At 42.2% G+C, this 17,339-nt stretch overlaps 1 protein-coding gene across 11 annotated transcripts in view; it reads left to right on the forward strand.

Annotated features, from left to right (window-relative positions):
- Positions 1 to 17,339, forward strand: part of sobpa (sine oculis binding protein homolog (Drosophila) a) — a 305,749-nt gene that overhangs the window by 273,143 nt on the left and 15,267 nt on the right. For 10 of the 11 annotated variants that reach the window (XM_073055857.1, XM_073055858.1, XM_073055861.1 and 7 more), the window contains one exon: positions 2,836 to 4,829. In XM_073055857.1, the coding sequence (XP_072911958.1) occupies positions 2,836 to 4,827 (1,992 nt within the window). In that variant the 3' untranslated portion in view covers positions 4,828 to 4,829. The remainder of the gene's footprint in view (positions 1 to 2,835; positions 4,830 to 17,339) is intronic. The other variant, XM_073055859.1, reaches the window with a different exon arrangement.

The following is a 17,339-nucleotide window of genomic DNA, read 5'->3' on the forward strand; positions in this document are numbered from 1 at the left end:
GATGAGATTCTAAATTGGAGACAGAAGAAAAACTGTACAAGTTTAAAAAATACTGAGGGTTTGAGTGGTAAAGAGTCGTGAAAGTGAGTCTGTAGGTCATACAATCAGTTCAGAGTTGTGGACGTTGAAGTTATCCATGCCGGTTCGGGATGTTTGCAAGGCATCCCAAACCTGGTGATGTGGGGCCTAAGGCTTTTGTACCTCCTGCCTGATGATAGCAGCAAGAGGAGGACATGGCCTGGGTTGTGGGGGGCCTTGATCATGGATGATGCTTTCTTGTGGCAGTGTCCCATGTAAATGTACTCAGTGGTGGGTAGGGCTTCATCTGTGATGGACTGGGCTGTATCCACCAATTTCTGTAGCCATTTCCATTCCTGTGCTTTGGTGTTTCCATACCAGGCAGCGATGCAACCACTCTCCACTCTGCATCGAAAGAAGTTTGTCAAAGTTGATGGTGACATCTCAAATCTGCACAAGCTTCTAAGGAAGTACCTTCTTTGTGATGACACTTACGTGCTTGTCTCAGTACAGATCATCTGATGTGTCATTGCCAAGCAATTTAAAGCTACTGACCCTCTCCATCTACGTTCCCCGAATGAGGACGGGCTCATGAACCTCCAGTTTCTTCCTCCTGTAGTCAATAATCAGCTCTTCCATTTTGCTGACGTTGAGTGAGAAGTTGCTGTTATGGCACCAGTCGACCATATTCTCATTCTCCCCCCTCTATGCTGTCAGCAAATTTAAATTTGCCATTGGAGCTCTACTTAGCCATGCAATCATAGGTACAAAGTGAGTACAGCAAAGGGCTATGCACACAGGCTTATGAAGCACCTGGGCCGCTGCAGGAGATGCTGTTGACAATCCCTACTAACTGGCTTTGTCAACCGACTTGAATCCTAGTCAGCCTCGTCATGATACCATTCCACAGAAAGCCCTCGCCTCACAATGTCGAGGCATTCTAGGAAGGTGGGTGCATTGACTGATCAGCGATCAAACCGAAGAACATGTCCGGGCTGATTATAAAGTTTTACAAGAACCATTTACTCTTGAGGAATAATACGTAACTTTAAAAAGGGGGGGTAATGTAACACGAGCTTCCCAGTCATCACCATTGGGTCAAACATATTGATCGGCTTATCATGAAAACTATAAGGAGAAGTTAGCTGCAGTGGCATTTATCAGTGTTTCTGGAGTGGGGCATTGGGTATTTGTGTAAATGGACATATTGTGTGGCGTCTAACTCCACTCATTGGACACTTATTGCATTGGAACTGGTTATTTGGCACCTGTCAGAGCGCATTGTAAGGAAATGTGGCTAGATATATCCTCTTGCCTTGATGTACAAATCACTTTGAGTAAAAAGCATGTGATACACTGCTTAGATGCAACAACTAAGTTGGAATGTTGGAACGTTTGTACCTTAAGAATGTCATGAAATAAATTTCTATAAAACTATAAAAATATTTTTTTTATTTATATAATCGATTATATAAATCTATAATTTTATTAAAGTTTCAATGATTCTAAAGGTAAGATTCCAGTGTAAACACAGCCTAAATGTAAAAAAAAATTAGGAATTAATGCGTATTTGAACAAAACATAGTAATACTCCCCCAGGAAGAGGGCTTGTTTCTGTGGTCTGGTTACTTATATTATTTACTTATTGAAATACAGCCTAGAGTGGGCCCTTCCAGCCGTGCTGCCCAGATTTAACCTGAGCCCAATCACAGGACAATTTACAATGACCAATTAACCTATCAACCAGTACATCTTTGGACTGTGGGAGGAAATCTGAGCACCCAGAGGAATCCCACGCGATCACGGGGAGAACGTACTAACTCCTTACAGACAGCAGCGGGACTTAATGTAGAGGAACTAATTGTGAAGGCAAAGCCAAAACTATTGAGAAAAGAATATAAAGTTTTATAGCAAGTGCACCTGGTCAAGATGACACATGGTCAAAGAATCTTGTAATCACCTCAGTGGCCTTGAATTAAGAAGAGGAGAATCAGCAAGCTGATCTGCTCCAGATCACTGTCTAAAATGAGTTCAGTAGGAAACTGTGCCCAATGGGTATTAATTATTGATGTAATTTGTCGCCTGCCAACGAATGCATACCTGCTTTTGTGCATGAAGACTATTCTGCTACAATGGCAGATGATAGCATTGACCTTTTTTTTTCATTAAACAAATTGGAAAGAAGAATGATACATTTGACAGATTGTCATATTGCCTCTATTTACGGTGCAAAGTATTGTTATTGGTGTTAGTCCTTCCACCCTTTGCCTGATCTTTGATAACAGGAAGAGATTGCCTATAGAGTTCATGGAAAGCTTAGTATATATCTACTCAGGGGCCTGCTGTGTAATTCATTCTGTTGACTTACTGCCTTGCCTCCCTCTCTCAGTCAAAACGCATTTCTGTATTGTGATATATTGGGCTATATTGTGATCTTCCTGAGAAATAATAGCCTGGATTTGAAAATCATTAACTAATGAGAGAACTCCAATAATGCAGTTCCACATTATAAGCACCTGGTTGCATTTTGCTAAATTAAGGATGCTGTTTAAAGCCTGTTTGTATTTCAACCAATAAAGTAACTAGCCATGATCAACCATTGTAAGATAATATTACCTGATTGCTGATTTTTTTTATAATGTAAAATTCAGTTTATTTCCAAAGAAAAGTAGACATCGCTTTAAAAGATAAAACAAATATGGTCTGGCAACTATTAGCTTTAAATATCTTCTTGAGTTACTCATAACAAAAATTTACAGTTTGCTTGCTTTGGATTAGCTGTACTTTCTAATGTGGCTTCAATTGTTCTGACCACAGGTATGTGACTGGTGCAAGCACATCCGACATACAAAAGAATACCTAGACTTTGGAGATGGAGAGAGACGGCTACAATTCTGCAGTGCAAAATGCCTCAATCAGTACAAAATGGACATTTTTTATAAAGAAACACAGGCCAATCTTCCTGCTGGCTTGTGCAATACCATGCACCCTCCAGTGGAAAAAAAGTCTGATAACACAGGCGTGCAACTACTAACTCCAGAGTCTTGGAACATGCCACTGACTGATACTCGGAGGAAGCCTCCATCTCCCGTGGCACCTTCCTCACAAGCTCAAGTCCCTATTGTTTCTACTGCCCTCTCCCCGTCTGATACTGCCAGTAGCTCTGCTGCCAAAATCCAAACTCCAGTCTCTAAGCCAATAGCTGCAAATGAAAACCCAAACGTTCCACCAATCCAGCTTCAGCAGCCAGCCGGCATTGTGCCTCCAGTGGGTGGCCCCCAGGGCAATCCCTCTGTGGTAATGACCAATCGAGGACCCGTCCCTTTGCCAGTATTAATGGAGCAGCAGATGATGCATCAGATCTGTCCACCGTTTATCCGAGGACCGCATGCTCCAAGCCCTAACAGTCCCCTGTCGAACCACATGATATCAGGACATGGCCCATCAACAGGTGGCTCCAGGACCATGGGTCCTAATTCAAGCCCCATGCACAGGCCAATGCTCTCACCACATCTCCATCACCCGTCAGCGCCGTCTGTGCCAGGAAATCATCAAGGGTTACTTCCCCCAGCAGCACCCCTACCTAACGTTTCGTTCCCACATGTTAATCTGATGCCAAATGGCCACATGCATGTCCCACACCTTTTAAACTTTGGAGTGCCATCACTTGCTCCCTTAGTTCCTCCTCCGACACTCTTGGTGCCCTATCCTGTTATTGTTCCACTGCCTGTGCCCATTCCAATTCCCATTCCAATCCCTCACATGTTTGACTCCAAGAATACCAATGGTGTTTCCAGTAGTGCTGAGAGTTCAATTCCAAGCACAACTAGCAATGAAGATGACACTAAAGATCCAAGTAGTTCTTTGGCATCGAATAATGGGCAGCAGGGAGCTTCAAAGCCTATTAAAGCCTCAACTAACTGCTTGAGCCATTCTTTGAACCAGTCAGCCATGCTTCTTGACACCAGCAGGAGTGAGATTGTCGATCTAACTGTCAAGCCTAACGGTCCAATTAAAAGCGATTTCTCTTTCTCTGACGCAGTAGACTTTCCACACGATGAGGTTATAGACTTGACCATGAGCCATAGAAGCAGACTTAATCACATTGGTCACAGACCTCTGCATGCTTCTGTGAAAGTTGAAAATGAAGGCAGAAGTGTTGTAGACTTAACTCTTTCCAGTCCGGATAAAAGGAACTGTATCGACTGTAGGGATTTTCCTCATTTGAACCCTATTGAAACGAAGGTGTTAACTTGTAGCGGTCCTTCGCACTGCAGCACGATCCAGCTAAATTCAGGAAGCTCGGGAGGTGACTCGGATCTAGCACCTTGCAATCTGGTTATGAACGGCACAAAGAACGTGGATGGTTCCCACTTCTCAGAAAATCCTTCAGATAAGCAGCCACCACAGCAACAACAACAGTCACAACCACCACAGCAGCAGCAGCAGCCACCACAGCAGCAGCAGCTGGAGGAGATCGCTGTCAACGAGCTGGAGTCTGTCAAAGAAAACAACTGCACATCAAACTGTCAGCTGGAGTTAGAGGCAGGTAAGAAGGCCTCAATTGAGTCACCCCTGGGTGGGGTGGACAGGCAGGATGTAAATCATAACCCTGCAGATGAGGACCATGCATATGCCTTGAGAGTAGTACCCAAGACGGGCTGCTTGATTCAGCCTGTGCCAAAAGCGACTGAAAAGACTGCCATAGCACCCTGCATAACCTCAACGCCAATACTCAACACAGGGCCCGAGGACAGTGAGCCGCCACTGAAACGCAGATGTCTCCGGATTCGAAACCAGAACAAGTAAAGGTTTGTTTTGAAATGCGTTTACAAAAACCTGAAGGCAGCACATATTGAATACTAAAGAAGACAAAGAGACGTATCTGCTCACTATGACGCTGAGCGTTGCAACAATGATTAATTGTAATAATGCATTTGGTTTCAGGTTAATTGGCTTAGCATTTTTCCTCCAATAAGACCTTAGCCACTTGTCTGGGCGTGATTTGCACTGGTAATCAAACAGATTACTTAGTGATTTGAAATTTGACTTGCACGGTGATTAATTTCATTGCTGCTGCACTCTCTTGGGTCTCCTGATTAATGAGTTTGGTGTGGGTTTCTCACACCAGTTTTGGACCTTTTAACAGAAGGAAACCTGGTCTTCTGCTTATTGATAAACATGTGGTAACATTCAGTTTGATATACAAGTAACAAGGAATGAGTATTGGATCATCTTCTGCTCCTGCTGTATTCTAGGTACAGAACTTTGGTCAGTTTATATTCTGACAATAGGGAGGGTCTAGGCGCAAACAACTTTTTGGAGTTGGAAACTACGGTACATCATGTCCATTCACACCAGTCTTAAATGTTGAGAACAAGATTAAGAATCCGTTAGAAAAAGTTATTACATCTTGGATTACAGAGTTCAGGTGGATAATAATAACTCTTTAAGCAGTTCTTTAATTTGGACCTTATCTGGCATTAAACTGGAAGAATTGCAGAAGAAAATAAATGGAAATCACTTAAAATCATTTAACTGACACCAGTGCAAGGATCTCATAAAATGAAGATTGTAAATGTTGTCATGATTATATTTTTAACTGTTATATTTGCTTTCCTTAAACTCCCACCAGTTTCTCAAGGTAAAATAAAACTACTTAAAAGCCCCTGATGGTCGTAGGGAGCTATTGTGACTATAAAGGACACAAGTTGAGTTATGAAGTCAAAGAATTGAATGGCTGAAGATGTAATTGATTTGGTGAGTTGGTGGGCTGATGGGACTGGCTAAATGACAGAACAGATATAACTCAAGCCTCTGGTTCAAGTGAATTATACAGAGTGCTCCTCACATATAGGTCTTAATAGCACACACAATATGGAGCTGCAATAAAAAGGACAAACTGAAAGTGACTGCACCAATTTTATTGTCTGTAATTCCAGCCAAGGCTGTTGGAGTTCCTTAGTGCATATCATTTCCATTTATTTCAGTCAGGGTAGTTTTTATGAATGAAATCTTGATGCACCGGAGGACTTGCTTGCAATATTGTTGAGCATAGGTTTACGGGCTAATTTTCCCGTGTGAGGAGTTGGAAATGCTTTACCATTTATTACAAAGGCAGTGTTTGTACTGGCTTTGCAGTGTTGTGGATGATAAAGGAACCTTTGGGGAGAGAAAGGTCAGGGATCGTCTGGACATCAAATATCCTCCCATATACAATGAAATACCACAATGAAGATGAATACAATGTAGAGTGTTTCCACCAGCACTTAGTAAAGAATGCTGTTCATTGAAATAGTTTACAGTTACGTTTTCATGGGAATGCTAAAATTGAAGATTAACATTAGAAATGTTGAAGAAAAACAACAAAGTCCATTTATTCAGTGGCTTTAACCTAGCAAAACACCCTGAGGTGCTTTGGTGCTAAGCCACACGAGGTGATATTGTTACAGATAACTAGTACAATTCTAACCATCAGTATACTGTACCTGGATCTGTAGATCAGATGTTAATGAGTTCTGCATTTTGTAGATGAAAATATCAAAAACACAACATTTTCAATTGTTGTTCCCACTTCAAATTATGTTTGTCTTTTAACCTGTCCATTGCTGCGTCCCTCCATCATCGTCTATTTTTATTTTCCTCTGTCACTTAACCGTCTCGTTAAAAGTGATTGGCCCTTGCAGCATGGTATGCTGATCCTCCGCACTTCTTCCTGGTCCTGAGGGATTAGGCAATGCTCAGAGTTGAACAAATGTGTGTGTTTAAAATAAATCACATCAGGGCCAGGCAAATGGCAAGTACCTCTGCAATATTACTTCCCAACCCTTCCTCTAGTATACATACTAATTTCACCAGAGATTGACTCCATAATCTAGAGCTTTTGTTTAATTATTCAGCAGAAAGCTACTAAGGAATATTTGCCACTGTTTTACTTTGGTAGGGTTTCTCTGTCCCGTCAATTTGAGTCTTCATCCAAATGACCTTCGATTACAATAGCAGTCACTGTAGATTTCCTAGGCGGCAATGGATTGGGAAATCACAGTCTACAAATAGGACACCAATATTACCAGGATTACCCTTGTCTACGTTGAGAAACGATTGCTAGCTGACATTAAGCTTTGATTTTCAAAGTGGAAAATGACAGGTGTAAAAGTCTACACATCTAGTGCTTTGTGAAAGCACAACTGCACTGAATTTTAGTACGGACGAAGGGTTTGTTGAGCCATATATTTAAGGTTAGAAGAAATAATAGACTTGCAAGTTAACAGATCCATCAGCCCATCATTCCTTTCCAGTATATTTGAATAAGGCATCTAATTAGCCCATTTTTCTCCCAAAACACTGTTACTTTTTCTTGTGCAAGGGTACTCCCAATTCTCATTGAACAGTTTACTTCAAAGCCGTCTCCACATATATTCCAGCTGATAACTCACCTTATCTTTTAAAAAAAACACTTGCCTCCAGTTCCTTTGCCAATTAACTGAAATCTGTGCCCCCAGTTTATGGTTGCACTGCTGATGACGGTAATTTCTCCTTACCCACTCTCAAAATTAACTGATTTTACCACCTGGTCTGCTCCCTGAAGATTGATCCCATTTCCTTCACTCTCCGCCTAACATCTCTCGTCCCTGAGGCCATCCTAGTAAATCTTCTGTGCACCGTTTTCCAAGCAAGAATGGAAGGTTCACAGAATCACTGTCCATGGTACAGAACAGTCAAAGGTTGCAGAGGGAGAGAGTGTGTTCTGCTTTTATTCCCTTGTTTAGAGCGTTTTTCAAAACACCTACGCAGTCTCTCATGCAGTGCTACTTGGCCACCTGACCCAAGCCCTGCAATTAGCAAAGAAAATAATTTTAAATTGCCATAACTCAAATCCATCAGCCATCAGTGCCAGTCTTTTTGACTAAGTTTCTTTCCTTGGGTATTGCCATTCAGCTCTGAGAATACTGGAAGGAATGCTTCCCTTATAGACGACACATTTGAAGGGGAAAAAGTACAGGGCTATGGTGAGTGCAACAGGATATCCCCAGCGCAACACCAGAGAGCCATATGGCTGCTTCCTGTGCTACATGACTGTCAGTGCAAGAATTGAATTAAGGCTGTTCTCTTTACTGATTCCCAATCAGAGTTTTACTTTACAAGTCTAGTATGGAAGTTTTTGAATTAGGGTATTGCATAGAGAATTTTTGTGGAGTGACATAGAAATGGGTTGAGTTTCCATCCTTCCCTCTGACTGCCTTTCTCTGTGCCCCTCCCCTGACACAGCCATCACAAGCCTAGCATCTGACTCCACTGCGTTCTGTTACAGTCAGTTACATTAAGCCGGCAGATTCAATGTCTTCTGTGGTTTCATTGTATATGTAACATTATCTACAGCTGCTGTCTTTCAGTTTCCACTTGCTAAATGTGATTTTTCTGACTATCCCTAACTAGTATTTCACTGTTTATCAAGGAGCTTTATTGTTGAATGCAATCCGATTGAACACTCAGCTCAGGTTACAAAGGAAAATAGTGAAAACCCCTTCATCCTCCTTCCCTTTCTCCTGTGGTCCTTTCTCCTCTACTATCAGATTCCTTCCTGTCCAGCCCTTTACTTCTACCCACCTGGCTTCACCTATCACCTTCTGGCTCTCCTTCTTCCCCTCCTCGCCATCCCCCGCTTTTATTCTGAAAACTTCTCCCTTCCTGTTCCGTCCTGAAGAGGGGTCCCAGCTCCCACCCCTGGCTTTTATTCTGGAGACCCCCCCCATCCCCACCTTCCTTTTCAGTCCTGAAGAAGGGTCTCGGTCCGAAATGTCGACTGTTTATTCATTTCCCTAGATGCTGCCTGACCTGCTGCCTTCCTCTGGCATTTTGTGTGTGTTATATTGAAACACCTCACAGCAAGCTGAGCCTTATGCGCCTCTCCTATCCCACTCTGTTCCACCTTACCCATTCATCATTCTGGTCCTTTTAACCTGTATATTCACCCAAACTGATCTTGACTGCATTAGCTGTTCACTTCAAATCCCTCAGCAGTTCACTAGGTGAAGAGATTGCCTGTATTGCTGATAGACTTAGTAATGACTATTAATATTTATATCCCTTAATGTTTGATTTTTTGCAAACATTGAAACACCTTGTAAAATGATCTAGTGCTTTCCTGACAAATAAACTCTTCTCGGGCTTCCAGCCGGGTACAGGTATTGATTATAACTGACGTTTCGATGACAACCTCTGCCATCTTGTTCAGAGATCATCCTTGAAGAAGCTGACAAGAGTTTGCCATCAAAACGTCGGTTATAATCGATACTGTACCTGGCTGGAAGCCCGAGAAGAGTTTATTCTTAGGAACATCTTCTACACTTGTGCGGTCAAGCACCGTGTCTAAAGACACCTTGCACAAATTTACATCTTTTCAACTTGAGAGCTGCTTCTTAGACCATTTCTACGAACTTAATAGCGTCTTTTGTTCATTCGTTAAGTGCTGTGTTTGTGCCTCTCTACCTTTTTACAATACAGAAGCCAGAGCTGTACATTGTGAGCTAAGTGTCCCACATTTAGACTACACAATAGGTCACAAGACTGCACAGTCATCCAGGAGATAATTGTTCTACAGCCTCATTTTATGCCCAGCAGTTTAGGGAGTTTTGGCATTTCCTGCTGTACGGAGGAATCAATGAATCTGGAAGAAAATAAAGATCACCAGCTGTCTGTCAAGTCTGCATAGCAAACAGCATAACCAAAGTGGTGCTCATGTACTGTTTATAAAGAATTCCTTCCCTTTTCATCCTCACCAAGATCCTCAGTTTTTATTTTGAACTTAAATCTTATTTCTTATCTTTCTCATATACAGTATTAAAAGCATTGATTTATCATGCATTGCTTGTCATAATGTTACTTTCCATTCCTGTATTGTCATGGCAGATCTCCGCGATGCACACTCAGTAGGTCCACTTACCCCTATGAGACGGGGATTCCCAGAACTGCACACCACGCTTTAACCACTCTATACAGAATTATAAGACCAGAAGACATAGAAGCAGAATTAGGCAATTCAGTCTATCGAGTCCTCCACCATTCATTCATGGCTGATTTATATTTCCTCTTCTCAACACCTTTTTCCTGCAGCCTTTGACACCCCATTACTAATCAAGAGCCTCCACTTTAAATAGACCCAATAACTTGGCGTTTATAGCCACCTATAGCAATGAATTCCACAGATTCCGCAGGCTAAAGAAATTTCTCCTTATCTCTGTTCTAAAGGGCCATCCTTCAATTCTCAGGCTGTGCCCTCTGGTCGTAGACTCCCCCGCTCCCGGAAACATCCTCCTTCCTCATTCTGCTAAACTCCAGAAAGTACAGGTGCAAAGCCAACAAATGTTTTTTTTTATATATATATATTAACCCTTTCATTCCGGGGGTCATTTTGAAGACATCCTCTAATGCCAAAAATTCATTTCTTAGATATGGGCTCTAAACTGCTCAAAATACTCCCAAGTAAGATCATAAGGCACAGGAGCAGAATTAGACCATTCGGCCCATCGAGTCTGCTCCATCATTTCATCATGGCTGATCCATTATCCCTCTCAACCCCATTCTCCTGCCTTCTCGCCGTAACCTTTCATGCTCTGACTCATCAAAAACCTATCAACCTCCACCTTAAATACACCCAATGACCTGGCCTCCACAGTTCCTGTGGCAATGAATTCCATGGATTCACCACCCTCTGGCTAAAGAAATTCTTCCTCACCTATATTCTAAATGGACATCCCTCTAAGCTGAGGCTGTGTCCTCTGGCCCTAGACTCCCCCACCATAAGAAACATCCTCTCCGCATCAACTCTATCTAGGCCTTCCAGCATTCGATAGGTTTCAATGAGATTACCCCTCATTCTTCTAAATTCCAGTGAGGACACAGACCCACAGCCATCATTTTCTCCTGCTACAGTAACCCTTTCATTACCATAATCATTCTCCTGAGCCTCCTCTGAATCCTCTCCAATGTCAGCACATCTTTTCTGAGATAGGGGCCCAAAACTGCTCCAAGTGAGGCCTCACCAGTGCCTTATGAAGCCTCAGCATGACATCCTTGCTCTTGTATTCTATTCCTCTCAAAACAAACGCCAACATTGCATTTGTCTTCCTCACCACCGACTCAACCTGAAGTTAAGCTTAAGGTAATCCTGTACGAGGACTCCCAAGTCCCTTTGCATCTCGGATTTTAATTTTCTGCCCATTTAGACAATACTCTATGCTTTTATTCCTTCCATCAAATTGCCTGACCACACCCTTTCTGACACTGTATTCCATCTGCCACTTCTTTGCCCATTCTCCTAATCTAGATTCCCCCCCCCCAGCTTCCACAACACTGCCTGCCCCTCCAACTATCTTCGTGTTGTCTGCAAATTTAGCCACAAGCCCATTAATTTTGTCATCCAAATCATTGACATTCAGTATAACATAAAAAGAAGCAGTCCTGATACTGACCCCTCCAGAACACCACTTGTCACCAACAGCTAACCAGGAAAAACTCCCTTTATTTCCATTCTGTCTCCTGCCAATCAGCCAATTCACTATCTATGCTAGCATATTTCCTGTAATACCATGAGCTTGTTAGCAGCTTCATGTGCTGCACCTTGTCAAAGGCCTTCTGAAAATCTAAGTACACAACATCCTCCTTTGTCTATCCTGCTTGTTATTTTGTCAAAGAATTCCCACAGATCTGTCAGGTGAGATTTTCCCATAAAGAAACTATGCTGTCTTTAGCCTATTTTATCATGTGTCTCAAGTACTCATCCTTAATATTGGACTCCAACATCTTCCCAACCATTGAGATCAGGCTAATAATTTCCTTTCTTCTGCTTCCCTCCCTTCTTGAAGAGCAGAGTGACTTTTTCAATTTTCCAGTCCTCCAGAACAATGCCAGAAAGTGACTCTTTAAAAATCATTACTAATACTTCCACAATCTCTTCAGCTACCCATTTCAGAACCCTGGGGTATAGTCAATCTGGTCCAGGTGACTTACCTATCTTCAGATCTTTTAACTTCCAAAGCACCTTCTCCCTAGTAATAGCAACTGCACTTACTTCTTCCCCCGATGCTCTTGAACTTCTGTCATACTGTTAGTGTCTTCCAAAGTAAAGACTGATGCAAGATACTTATTTTGTCTATTCCTACTATTTCCTTGTTCTCCCATTACTACCTTTCCAGTGTCATTCTCCAGTGGCCCAATATCTACTTTCATCTCTCTTTTGCTTTTTATATATCTGAAAAAACTTTCGGTATCCTTTTTGATAGTATTGGGTAGCATACCTTCATATTGCATCTTTTCACCCTTATGCCTTCTGTTGATTTTTAAAAGCTTCTCAGTTCTCTAACTTCCCACTAATTCTTGCTCTGTTATATGTCGTCTCTTTTGCTTTTATGTTGTTTTTGACCTCCTTTGTCAGTCATGGTTGTGCCATCCGGCTTTTAGAATACTATTACTTCTTTGGGATGTATCTATCCTGCACCTTTCATATTGCTCCCAGAAGCTCCAACCATTGCTGTTCTACCATCATCCCTGCTAGTGTCCCCTTCCATTCAACTTTCATGCCCCTATAATTCCCTTTACTCCACTGCAACACTGATACCTCTGACTTGAGCTTCTCCCTCTCAAATTGCTGGTGAATTCAATCATATTATAATCAGTGTCCCCTAAGGTTTCCTTTACCTTAAGCTCCCTAATCAAATCCAGTTCATTACACAAAACCCAGTCCAGAATAGCCTTTCCCCTAGTGGGCTCAATCACAAGCTGCTCTAAAAAGTCATCTTGTAGGCATTTTACAAATTCTCTCTGTTGGGATCCAACACTAACTTGATTTTCCCAATTACGTGCATATTGAAATTCCCCATGAGTATTGTAACATTGCCCTTTGGACATGGCATTTCTATCTTCTGGTAATTTATTGCCCACATTCTGGTTATTGGTCGGGGTCCTGTATATAACTCTCATCAGGGTCTTTTTACTCTTGCAGTTTAACTTTGCCCACAAGGATTCTACATCTTCCGTTTCTATGTCACCCCTTTCTAAGGATTTGATTTCATTTTATTTTCCAACAGAGCCACCCCTCCACAAATGTCCTTTTGACACAATGAGTATCCTTGGATGTTAAGTTCCCAACTATAATCTTCTTTCAGCCACAACTCAGTGATGCCCACATCATACCTTCCAATCTTTAACTTCGCTATAAGATCCATCTACCTTATTTTGTGTGCATTCAAATATAACACCTTTGGTCCTATATTCTTCAGTCTTTTTGATTTTGCAACCATGTTACACCACAACTCAACACATTGACTGCAATTTTACCCCATCATCTGCCTGTCCTTCCTGACAATGTCTCTACACACTGCATCTAGTTGTATACCAACTGCCCCATCCTCAGCCCTATCACTCAGGCTCCCTTCCCACTGCCAAATTAATTTAAACCCTCCCGAACAAATCTAGCAAACCTGCCCACAAGGATATTTGTCCCCTTCAGGTGCAGGTGTAACTTGTCCCTTTTGTCCAAGTCTCACCTTCCCCAGAATGATCCAGAAATCTGAAGCCCTGCTCCCTGCACCAGTTTCTCAGTCACGCATTCATCTGCCAAATCATCCTGTTCTGACCAATACCTTATAAAGCCTCAGTATTACATCCTTGCTTTTATCTTCTGGTCCTCTTGAAATGAATGCTAACATTGCATGTGCCTTACTATTGACTCAACCTGTAAGTTAATCTTACGGGTGCCCTGCAGCAGGACTCCCAAGTCCCTTTGCACCTTTGATTTCTGAATTTGCTCCCTGTTTAGAAAATAGCATTGAGCAAGGGGAGCCCCTGGTCTATACCTTTATTCCTTCTACCAAAGAACATGATCATACACTTCCCTGCACTGTATTCTATCTGAAACTTCTTTACCCATTCTTCTAATCTGTCCAAGATCTTCAACAGACTTCTTGCATCCTTAACACTACCTTCCCCTCCACTTATCTTTGTATAATCTGAAAACTTGCCCACAAAGCCCTCAGTTCTATCATCCAAATCATTACCATACAATGTGAAAAATAATGGACCCAACACTGACCCCTGAAGAACACTACTGGTCACTGGCAGCCAAGTAGAAAGGACACCCTTTATTCCCACTCCTTGCCTTCTGCCAGTCAGCCAATCTTCTGACCATGCTGGTATATTTCCTGCAATACCATGGACTCTGATCCTGTTTAGTGGCCTAATGCAGCACTTTGTCAAAGGACTTCCAAAAATCCACTTAGAAAATATCCTTACGTAAACAAGAGAAAATCTGCCGATGCTGGGAATCCAAGCAACACACATAAAATGCTGCAGGAACTCAGCAGGTCAGGCAGCATCTGTGGAAAAGAGTAAGGCCAAAACCCTTTATCAGGACTGGAGAAAAAAAGATGAGGTCAGAGTAAGAAAGTGGCGGGGAGGAAGGTAGTAGGTGATGGATGGAACCAGGAGAGGGGGAGAGGGTGAAGTAGAGAGCTGGGAAGTCGATTGGTTAAAGAGGTAAAGGGCTAGAGAAGGGGGAATCTGATAGGAGAGGACAGAAGGTCATGGAAAAAAAGGGAAGTGAGAGGAGCACCAGAGGGAGCTGATGGACTAGTAATGAGATAAGGTGAGAGAGACAAATGGGAATAGGTAATGGTGAATGGGGGAGGGGGCAATTACTAGAAGTCCAAGAAATTGATGTTCAAAATATCCTTGTTTACTGTCATTTTGAATACACTCATAAAACCCAGAAGGTTGGTTGTTTTCTTTGGGAGCTTTTTCAACGTAATTGCTTGTTGTTCTTTGCTTTTCCCCCAAGCTAAAATAACCTACCCCCTACTCAAACAGAATTGTCCATTCACTTCTGTTTATTTGCTTTCCTAAATTCTTATAGCTTCCTCCTTGTTGTCAAACATGTTCCTTTGTTTTGAGCCTTCAAGTTTTTTAAGAACCCACAGGTATATATTAAGGGAAAATGAGAGAGAGTAGGGCCCCTCAAAGGCCAAAGTGGAGCCATAGGCAAAGTCCTCAGTGAATATTACTCCTGTTTTTACTTTAGAAAAGGACATGAAGAGTTTGGACTTCAAGAAATTTAATGGGTTGCCTTGGGGATATTCTGCATTATGGCAGAGGAGGTCCTGGTTGTTTTAAAATGTTTAAAGTTAGATAAATCTCCAGTGCCTGATCAGATGTATCCAAGAACAGTGAGCGAAGTAGAGAAGACATTCTGAGAGCCCTGGCTGAAATATATGTATCATTGTTAGTGACAGGTGAAATGCTAGAAGACTAAGGGTGACTAACGTGCCTTTATTTAAGAAGGGAGCTATATACCAGGAAATTTTAACATCTGTGGTAGTTAAGTTTTTAGGGGGGGATTCTTGAGAGACAAGCATTTGGAAAGACAGGTTAATTTTAGATAGTCAACAACGCTTTGTGTGTGGGAGATCATGTCTCGTGAATTTAATTTTTGGAAGAAGTAACTAAGAAGATCAAAGAGGGCAGAGTGATAGATGTAGTCTATGTGAACTTCAATTAAACCTTTAAGGGTCCACACATGGCAGGCTGCTAATGGAAAGTTAGATTACTTTGTATCTAGGGAGAGCTAACTAATTGGATGCTCAATTGGCTTGATGGAAGGAAGCAGAGGGCGATGATGGAAATATGTCATTTGGACTGAAAGCCAATGATTAGTGGGCTCGGTGCTAGATCCTTTGCTAGCTGTGATCTGTATCAATGACTTGAATGACAATGATAGTAAGACATGGTTAGTAAGTTTGCAGATGATACTGAAATAGCTGGTGTTGTAGACAGTGAAATTAGTTATCTAGATTTACAGGGAGATGTTGATCAGCTAGATAAACAGGCCAAGATATGCCAGAGTTTAATTTGTGTAAGTGTGAGCTGTTGCATTTTGGGAAGACAAATGAAGGTAGGATTTTCAGTGAATGTTAAGAAATGTAGAACAGAGGGTTCTAGGATTACAAGTACATGGTTCATTCAAAGTTCCGTACAGGTGGACAGGGTGATGAAGAAGGCTTTTGATATGCCGGCCTTCATCAGTCAGTGCACTGAGTATAGAATTCAGAATTTTATATTGCAATTGTACAAAACATTGCTGAGACTGTATTTGGATTATTGTGTCCCATTCCAGTCACCCTGCTAGAGGAAATATGCCATTAAGCTGGAAAGATGCAAGGGACATCACAAGAATGTTGCTGGGACACAAGGGGCTGAGTTATGTAAAGAGATTCAGCACGTTGGGACCTTTTTATTTCGACCATAGGAGAATGAGAGTTGATGTTATAGAGGTGCATCAAATCATGAGGATCATAGATAAGGGTGAACGCACACAGTCTGGGGAATCAAGAGCTATTTTTGTATTTTATTTAGTAATACAGCATGAAGTTGGCTCTTCCAGCCCTTCGAACCACGCTGCCTCAGCAGCCCCCAAAAAACCCGAACAATGGGAGGGAGGAAACTGGAGCACTTGGGAAAAAAATCCACACATTCCAAGGGAAGGATGATTAGACCATCACCGGAATATTGCACTCCAAACTCCGGAATGCCCCAAGCTGTAATAGTGTGTCTTGCTGACCACTGCACCACTGTGGCACCCACTTGAGAGGGAAAAGATTGCACAGGAACCCAAGGAGCAACTTCCTCCACACAGGGTGGTCAGTATACGGAATGAGCTGCCAGAGAAAGTGTGAGGCAGATGCATTAATCAGTTAAGAGGGGCCTTGGACAGGTACGGGAACAAGAAAGGCTCATAATCACGCTTAGTATCACTGGCATTATGTCATGAAACTTGTTGTTTTGTGGCAGCAGTTCAATGCAATACATAATAAAAGCTGTAAATTACAGTAAGAATTGTATAAATATATACTTAAGTTAAATAAGTAGTGCAAAAAAAGGTGAGAAAAAAGTAGTGAGGTACTGTTTATGGGTTCAATATCCATTCAGAAATCTGATGGCAGAGGGGAAGAAGCTATTCCTGAATCACTGGGTGTGTGCCTTCAGGCTCCTGTACCTCCTCCCTGAGGGTAGCAATGAGAAGAAGGCATGGCCTGAGTGATGGGGGTCATATTAAGGATGGATGCCACCTTTTGAGGCATCACTCCTCGAAGATGCCCTGGATGCTGGGGATGCTAGTGCCCATGATGGGGTTAGACTGCTACAGCTGAGATTCACAGCTACAGGTTTTGAGGGATATGGGGCAAATGGGACGAGCTTAGATGGGAGTCTTGGTAGGCATGGAGCAGTTATGCCAAAGGGACTATTTCAGCTTCATGACTCTGGTTCTGTGG

Source organism: Hemitrygon akajei, chromosome 9, assembly GCF_048418815.1.
Source record: "Hemitrygon akajei chromosome 9, sHemAka1.3, whole genome shotgun sequence".
Lineage (NCBI taxonomy): Eukaryota > Metazoa > Chordata > Chondrichthyes > Myliobatiformes > Dasyatidae > Hemitrygon > Hemitrygon akajei.